We start from the raw sequence: 9,466 nt of genomic DNA, 5'->3' as shown, positions 1-9,466 counted from the left end.
GGTGTCATGTTTGCAGCTACTGTGCTATTTCTATCTACAATTTTTTTTTTAAACGACAGTTACAGTGATAATGACTTATTGTGCCAGTAAATAAGTCCACACACTTCTTGTTTCATCTTTCATTTGAGAGCTGTTTTTTCTCATGGTGCAACATTGTTTCCATGTTCGCAACTATCGGTTTTGGACTTTTCCATAAAGGGCCTAGATCCATTGTGCAAGCAGCATTGTGACTAATAAAACACAGAAAATTACAATTTCAAGAATTTTATGGGAAAGTACACACACCCTGTTAGTGTGAATCATGAAATGCTGCTGAAATAAGGGTCCCACCACGTACATCTGATTTCAATGATACACACATGCGTCAGTCAACAGGATATAAAGGCCGGCGTTAGACCATGCCGTGAATAAATTATAACATACAGTAGTACGGCTCTTACTTTTTTATTGATTTATGACTATAGCCTGCCCCATTCTTGTTGATTTTAGGTCGATGCAAATATTGATTTTTAAGAATTTTAAAGAATCTAGATATGTCTATGTTTTATGCGCCAATTATAACCACTTACAAAAAAAGATAATATTTTTACAATCAAATGTACGATAAGCAAGTCAAAATAGAGCTGAATACATATCTTTGCCATTTCTGCGCTGAAGTTATTGGCCAACATGTACACACAAATCTGAGATAAGCTAATATTGGTCAATTTATCAGCCTGACTGGTTAGGCTGCTTTGGTTATTGCACCTTCACAATGACACAACATATATTTGTAGCCTTGGCCACAGATTATGGACTTGATGTGGACATTGGTGGTGAGAAGACAGACCTTTCACCTCAACTTAATGATTTTAAGGCAGAAACATCTGGAAGTAAGTTGTTTTGTTGTCTTGTAAATGTCACTTTTTAGTGAGCCCTCATAACAGGCTTTGGTTCTAGTGTGAAAATGAGTTCTGAGGAGTCAATGTACATAGAGAAATCTGAGCGTTTTCCATTGAGGTAGATGTGAAAAAACAAACAAAACCCCTAACCTAACAGTGAGAGATCTAAATCCAAAGAAACCTGGACAGAGAATAACACCAAATCTTTTGCCTTTCTTCTATAAACTGATCCCAGAGCAGCTGGCTTGGTAAAACATGAGGTTGCTGTGTGCATTTTACTGACATTACATCACAGGAGTTCTTAGGTATCCAAGTTCATGTCTCCCGTGCCTCTTGCTGCCCCATCTGGAGACATTGTGTGACACGTGAAAGGCCTGGTCTGGCTTTAAATGGTAAAGATAGCAGGAGTGGAAGTGGAGGCTCATACTGTATTTCTATACGTTTCGGTGCATCACATGACGACATTCAGCCTGCAGCTCCCTCACACTAACATCAGTCAGTATGCAGATGGTCATAAAGTTCTCTCCCTGTCTTTCATTTTTCTGCAGAAGAACAAAGGCTTAAGCGTAGGGGTGTGTGTGTGTGTGTGTGTGTGTGTGTGTGTGTGTGTGTGTGTGTGTGTGTGTGCGCGCGCTGAGGTCATGTTTAAAGCAAAACATCTGTGTATGGTTAGGATGGCGCTCCGGCTCTCACACCCCTGTTGCTCCCGCAGTACCCGGCGCGCAATGAGGTCACTATTAGTTGACGGCCGCTCAATCACCAATTAATCAAAGGGGAACTGTGTGTTTATTTTATTTTTTATTTTTTTGTCTTCTGTTTTTGTTGGTGTTAATGTATTGTGTGTTTGTGTATTTGTTTTACTGTAAAAAACGGGGTTACTCCCCAATCCCCCGGCCCAGTTTAACATGATGTTAGGGTCAACTTTCAGAGGCACACCACTATGAGAAAAAGGTCAAAATAAAAAACGGGCAACAGCAGATGACTTTATAAATATGCTTTATGGGGGCCGCCCTTAGCTCAGTTGGTAAGACGTCCCCCCCATGGGCCTCGGCCAGCAGCAGACCCGGGTTCGATTCCAGCCCGCGGTCGTTCTCTGCATGTCACTCCCCTCTCTGCCCCATTTCAACGCTGTCTCTACACTATCAAGAAAGCATAAAAATGCCAGAAAAATATATATATAAAAAAAAATGCTTTATGCAGTGTGTGTATTTAAGGAGAGGGGGGAAAAAAGTTTAATCCATTCCAAAAATCCTCCAAATTACCCCCAGGATGTAATCACATACTTGCTGCTTTCCAAGAAGGCCAGTGAATTGGGAACGCATCATACAACAATAGATTAACAAGAGTGAAAGTTAAGCGCAGGCGGCCTCAAAAAACACGCAGAGCTGTTCCAGGCGCTCCTTTCGAAACAAGTGATAAGTGGCGTTTCCTTTTTACGAAGTCAAAGCTATTTCAGGGTGTGCTAGTTTTTTTTTTTTTTTTTCTAGCCCTCTGTAATAATGTTTTGGAAGCAGTGCAGAGCAGAACAGAAGCCGCTGAACAAACTCTGGGTTTTGTGCTTGGGCGAATCGGACTGAAATGTAGTTTTTACTGGAGCTCTTCAGGGAGATCCTCTGTTTCTCTATGCTCAAGGTTGTCCTGATGACATGTCTGCCGCTACATCTCTAGACAATCACTCATCTGTTATATAGCAGAGATATATCTTCTTTTTGTCATCAGCACTGGGACCTTTGAAGTGGGAGTACATCCCCACTTTTATTGACTGCCGAACTCCAAGTTATAAAAGATAATTCTGCTTTATTTCAACTGGTTTCGTTCTGTTCGACATCATTGCTATTAATTATGATCAAATCGTAATTTTTCCAAAGTATAGTCTTTGGTTGGGATCTGGGAACACAAGGTCATTGCTTTAAACTATAAATAGTTGAACATTTGCGTCATCTTTGCATGATAAATATGAAGCCACAAGCTGTTTTTCTTAGCTCTCCAACAAAAAATGTACGACAAAACTGCACATATTTTCAACCATGTGTAACACATACTGTTCATTTGAACCCCCTCAAGGTAATCTCCATCATGTGCATGCACTTACAGCCATATAACTCATAATTATAAGCGTGGCGGCAACTGAAAAATTGAATGTCTCTTGTGAGGATTGTCTGGACAAACAACTTTGAGGAGAGAATAAGGTCCGGTAAGAGGACACCTCCCAACACACGTTTACCTAATAACTTAACACATCACACACACACACACACACACACACACACACACACACACACACACACACACACACACACACACACACACACACACACACACACACACACACACACACACACACACACACACACACACACATACATACACACGCTCGCATCTACGGAGCACACGGCTACATAAACAAGGCATACGACTGAAGACGGATGACAATGTCAGATGCTGAACAACCCCTCCACACACACACACACACACATTTGTACTTAGTCTGCTGGCGAACACAAGGCCGAATAAAAATACACCCCTCATCAACTATGTCCACGGTAATCTGGCATCTTGTTGAACACACAGTATGATTGATGCTTCTCAGAGCCATTAGGTTAGTATTTTTTTTCCCTCTCTCTCTTCTCAGTCGTATAAATCTTTTCACCGTTTCTCACGCGGTAATTAGCGCCGACCCTGGACAAAGGCCTATTTTTCATGGCAGCCTATCCTTCCTTGACATGCCTGGTGACAAAGTGCAGACCGTCGTCACACTGTTCCTCCGCTTCCAACTCAAACATTCAAACTACAGCTAAAGTGCAATGATGTGATTGTGCCCAAATAGGTCACGGGCCGACGTTCAGCTGTGTTTCCTTTTGTGAAATGAATTTGCTGAGAGTGCAATGTGTGTCTTGGGTTTTTATGGGTGCGAGTCTGTCCGATTGTGTTATAGGTCAATTTTTGGGTTAGTGCACATATACCGTGTGTGTGTGTGGGTGTGTGTGTGTGTGTGTGTGTGTGTGACATGTGATATTGCTGAGGAAGCAGTAAACAGAGCACTGCCCAGTAACTGCTCTCTCCATGTGACATTTACAGTAGAAATCAGTCCGACATGTTTCCACCTTAGGCCTCCAGCCCTCTCTGTCTCATGGCTGCCAAATGTGCGTCCAAATAATTCATCCCAGACTTATCTCACATTACAGTGTTTTATGGATCACACTTTCAGACATTAAGACGTCTGCAACAAGCCCGTACAGTAAGTTGTAATAGGCGTAATGTCTTGTAATCCGGCGCAAGGTACAATAGCGCCTAACTTCACAAACATGCAATTAAGTCTGTTGTCAGGGCTTCACATTGAATCGTTCTTATTTATATTTCATAGAACGTGATAGCTAAAGTGTTACCATGATGAAAAAGTCTTTAGCGTCTACAGCTGTGTCAGTGGTAAATGTATTTAGTTATCAACCAAAGGATTGGACTAAATTTAAACTGTGATCTGATGATGGCGCTTGATGAAAAGTCAGTGAACCATATTATAGCATCTATAGTTAATTCTCTGGGCACCAGCATGTTATGGAAATGCATCTCATAGTTGTTGCAGTATTGATTCAAATTCACACCTTGCATCATTCGAAAGGGAAGGTTGCAATTGCAGTTATATTGGAAGCCATCTTAACCAATAGGCTTTCGTTGCAATATTTCAGTCTGGAGAAAAGTGTAGAGTAAGCAAATGACTCTGACATCATTACATGTCCATTAAAATCTGTCTGTATAGTTCAGGGATGAGGACGTAGTGAACAAAAAAAAGTCCAAGCCAAAACTCCCAATGTCAAGCAATTTTAATATATTGCTATGATCTTGGACTGTTATGACTATGACCACATCATAACACATTATGAAACCGCAGCATAAACAATATGATCTTCAAGTGTCCCCTCGCGCTAAAGCTGCTCCACTGGCACTGAAATGCAGACGAGGCTGTTTGGAAAGTTATCCGGTTATATTTCCCTTCTGACTGACAAATATCGGCAGTGCTCCCATAAAGCAGAGCTGTAAATGTAACGATAATTTGTGTTTTTAAGCTTGGAGCCTAAATTATCTGTCGACAAACTCTCTCTGTTGCTGGATCATCTCCAGTGAAAATGTATGCAGTTCCATTTAAAGGTGATAATAAAAGTGAAAGGGCCCAATACAGGTCATGGGGAAAAACAATAATACCCTCCTTGAGTCTGGTTTTCCCCCTTGTAATCCTGAAAAATGCTTTGATTTACGGCTAACATTACATAGGATTATTAAAAGACATTTGAACTGTGGCAGCACTGAGTGGAGCTAAAGTTAGCGATTCTGAAGAAAATCAGTGAATATCTCCTCGCCATGTGCACTGGAAAATAAATCTTGTGTAATAAATACCCAACCTATGCTCTGTAAACGGGTATTTTGCTTGCCATGCTGTTTTTTTTCCATAATATGTCTTTACATACCGGTTTACAGAGCCTAGGCTGTGTATTAAACTGGATTTTCTTTCAGCGCACACACAGTATGGACAGCTAGCTAGGATTTTGGCAAAGTGAGAAAACGTTCTCCAGAATCACTGACTCCACCTTTTTAAGTTGATGATTTAAACAACCATTTTGCTAGCTGACAAACATACTGACATTCAATCACTCATAAAGACACTCCTACTAGTGACAGTAGTGAGGCAAGTACAGATGACAGATATCGTCACAATAAGAAAGCGCCATCAGTCTTAATTTTGGCCTCAGTTCAGATTTTTGCACTCAGCTGCTGAATTCACGCGTGGTGTGTGTGTGTGCGGTGTTTTCACTTGAATGTTGCTTGACATAGCCGAGTGCTTTCTTCTGTTCTGCCTGTTGGATCCTAATGGAACATGCAGTGAACTGTCATGGTTGGTCTCTCCGAGTGTTTTGTTGCCTTTCAATTTATAGCTACTCCCACATGACATCCACCAGTAGTTCTTCAGTATCGTAAATCTGTAGTATGTCTAGTCTCACCCAACTCAAGCAAATCAATTAACAATAGCTACTACAAGTTACAAGTTACACCCAGGCATCAAATCAACAGAATTACCCAGTAACGTTGTATATTTATCCATTTGTTTTTGTACCGAGGAACTTTCAGTTTTTGTTCATTCTTGCACCCCCTTTGGACCAAAGAGGTAGTGTTTTTACTATGCCTGATGTAGTTCCTGGGTGAGCGTACCCCTGACAAAGGCATTAAGAACAACTATATAAAAACATCATTATTTTCACTGATGGTCTCGTTTGCTGTTACATGTCATCTATGATCATCAGAGGAAAAATGAGACTGTTTCAGAAATATTTAAAAGTTCCTTGTATCACCTTTTTATATTAGAAAAAGAAACAAACGTATAATGTTAAGAAAGACGTCTCTGATATAATGCTTAGAGAAACAGGCTTCAAAAGCCTCGTCGTATTTCCCCCGACACATTTTTTCTAATGCTCATATACTCAGGGAGGCTTGCACAGGCAATTTACTTAATTGGAGTTGAAGGGGCGTCCAAAATTAGCATTCAAGTCAGAGTTCACAAATTTAGAGATCACACTGGAACGTTCTCCCCCTGAAACCAAAAGATTTTCTTGTAATTGGCTTTCAGCTCATTTACCACCAAATGTCTTCAAAGAACGCCAACGTAAACTCATTTAGACACGGTTTGGGGCTGAATGGAACGAACTGTGATTATCCCTGCATTCCAAATCGCATACTCTGTCTTTCTCTATTCTACATACTACATCTGACCATAAAAAAAATCAAGTTAGAATGCAGTATGCTACAATTGGGACACTTGTTTATTTCATCATAACATTGCACCTTGATCTTGCCTCTTGCTTTTATATCTGTCTCATCGGCGCATCGGAAGAAGTCCCCGGTTGTTTCCGAGTGAAAACAACCGGGGACTTCTTCCGATGCGCGCGCTGGATTGTGGGTCAGAATCGCCCAAATAGCATGATAATTTCAATACTAAAAATCTCGGCCGTATGTTGCAGACATCCGGGTATTTTTAAGCATACTAAATCTGACCACAATTGTTGGGACCTCCTAAATCTTTTTTCTACCACACTAAATAGCAGAAAGTATGGGTATTTGAATGCAGCTTATGTTATAAGAAGACAGGCGTCCATTTTACACACACACACACACACACACACGTACCTCTCGCGCTCCTGCTCCAGTAGGTTTGTGAACTCGTCGCTCTTCTTCATGAACTCTCCGTGGTTCCTTTTCTCGTCCTCCAGCTTGTACAGAGCCTGTTTGTGGGACTGCTCCACCATCAGCAGCTGCTCCAGCATCCGCCTGTGGGTCTCCCTCTGCTTCTCCACTAGCTTGTCCAGCTGTGGAACGCATAGGAACATCTTGTCACTGTTCCGGACTTCTTTGTTTAATCACAAAGGGTGTTTAAGACCGTATGGACTAGACATGGGGCCAATAACCACTCAATGTATTTCAATAATGGACATTTGGTGTTACCTACCTCTTCCATGGGCTTCTCGTAGATGTCCTCCTGGAAGATGTCTGCCTTGCCCTGGATGGCGTCCCTCTGCAGGGCCTGCAGCACCTTCCCTGGGGTGACAAAGCCATATTTGGCCTCCAACAGGGCCATGTCCAGTTTCTCTGCCTTCAGCACCGTGATCACCTCATCTCTAGCCTGTTAGTAGTAAAAAAAATTTAGATTTGATTAGATTCAACTTTGACTTTCCATATGCCAATAAAGTATCTATCTATCTATCTATCTATCTATCTATCTATCTATCTATCTATCTATCTATCTATCTATCTATCTATCTATCTATCTATCTATCTATCTATCTATCTATCTATCTATCTATCTATCTATCTATGCAGCAAGAGACAAGTCTTAACTTAATCAAATAATTGTACAAGAACAACTCAAATAGTTGTGACTGTATTTTTTTCTCTGTCATCTTTTCTCTCAGTCAGTCCGGTTGAGGACAGAAATTCTCTGAAACAGATGATATAAGTCTGAACTGTACAGTGACAGTTTGATGGTGTGGTCACTGAGCAGATCATTATTTCCTAACATTCATAAGCCACTGTTTTAAAACGTGCCCAAAATAGAGTGGCATAATTTTCTGTGTCTTTGTTCACTTAATGTTCTCCCTTGAAGCATAGCAGTAGATGGTAGTCCATTGTTACAGAACTTGATATCTCCGTTTGTATATCTGGCTCCTTTCACTTCAGCAACAAGACAAACTTCCCTCTTGTTACTGTCAGACAACAACAGTGCCAGGGGATTCTTGGATCCCATTCTGGAATGACAGGAAGTATGGCTCAGCTGTTGGCTGTCCATTAACACACCGGCTTTTAATCCATCTTGTGTGCCCACTGGCAACTGAGCTACGGTGTCTGGCTATATGTCCGACTGGGCCCGCTGCCATGTCTGCACAGGCCTGTCTAGCTGCTTGCACTGGCTAATTGTTCCCAGGGCTACGTCCAAGTTTTGCTCAGTCATCTTTGACACTTTTCCATTGCCTGCAGCTATCGTCATGGCCGATAACTGGTTTCAAGGTACACTTGAAACCAGTTATCGGCCATGCGGTTTACGAAACCGCTATTTTAATTTTCCCGTCACAACTTTCTAACCCATACACACACAAACACACAAAGCATACCGTCAGAATATCACACCGGCGGCCATGCCTTACCTGCAGCTCTCCCTCGAGCAAGCTCAGGAGAAAGACCAGGTCATCCCGAGAAAGGTCCCTGCCCTTTTCCCTTCGACTTCCCTTTGGGGCACCGCTGGCACTCCCGTTCCCATTCCCACTGCTAACATTCTTGGCCTCCTTGTGGTTCCTCTGGATGGTGCCCGTGTCGTCTGGGAGTTCCCGGTGCCTGCTGCGGCGCTCTGCTCTGCCCGACGGATCCTCTCTCTCTGTGGATCGCTTGCGTGTGTCCGGCGCCTGGTTCTTCCCCGGCTTGGCCTTGGTTAGGTCCTCTAGACTGTTGCTGCGGGAACGCATCTTCCTCTATACCTGTTGAGTTACATGGAAGATGGAAGGATTAGAGAGTATGTTTATATCAGGTGTTTCAGTGTGTTCAAGTGTATTTTTGTGTCTTTTTGCAGTATTTATCTTTGCATTAGGTCAACACTTCCCAAGAGACCATTCAACACAGTGTTTTGTGTTTAGACATAGTGCTGATATATCTACACCTAAATGCAGTTCCACATTTGTCATCAGTGCATCACAGCACCCTGTTGTTATTGTCTGACATGTTATTATTAGTTACTCAGTGGAACAGTCATCGATGTACGACCCGCCACAAAGCATTATTATGCCAGAGATTTTTTTGGACCCTGGTCCTTAAAGTCCTGTCGCAACAAATTACCCAAGATGCCGAGCGTTGTTCATGGCTGATGAAGTTTTGCCATAACGTTAAACTTTTGTCTAGCAAAACGCTGCCAATATCAGTCCACCAGAGGATTTGGGCAATGGAGTGCTGCGGTCCTCTTGTGTACCTACTTTGTCTGTTTTATAGATGATGAAAGGTGGTCAGATGTGTATCGGAAAAAAGGCTAACATCAGAGTAGATGACTTTTTGAGCTA

The 9,466-nt window shown here is 42.0% G+C and overlaps 1 protein-coding gene across 1 annotated transcript; it reads right to left on the bottom strand.

Annotated features, from left to right (window-relative positions):
- Positions 1–1,165: 1,165 nt before the first annotated feature.
- On the bottom strand, positions 1,166–8,881 carry LOC307269863 (filamin A-interacting protein 1-like; the record flags this gene model as incomplete). The annotated part of the gene is made up of 4 exons (XM_080052945.1): positions 1,166–1,226; positions 7,056–7,234; positions 7,375–7,548; positions 8,567–8,881. 4 exons carry the CDS (start codon positions 8,879–8,881, stop codon positions 1,166–1,168), a joined length of 729 nt encoding a protein of 242 aa, XP_079909071.1.
- Between the last annotated feature and the right edge of the window lie 585 nt (positions 8,882–9,466).

The sequence above is a fragment of the Ammodytes marinus genome (genome assembly GCF_949987685.1).
Source record: "Ammodytes marinus genome assembly, chromosome: 24".
Classification (NCBI taxonomy): Eukaryota; Metazoa; Chordata; class Actinopteri; order Uranoscopiformes; family Ammodytidae; genus Ammodytes; species Ammodytes marinus.
This window is presented reverse-complemented; position numbering and strand designations above follow the sequence as displayed.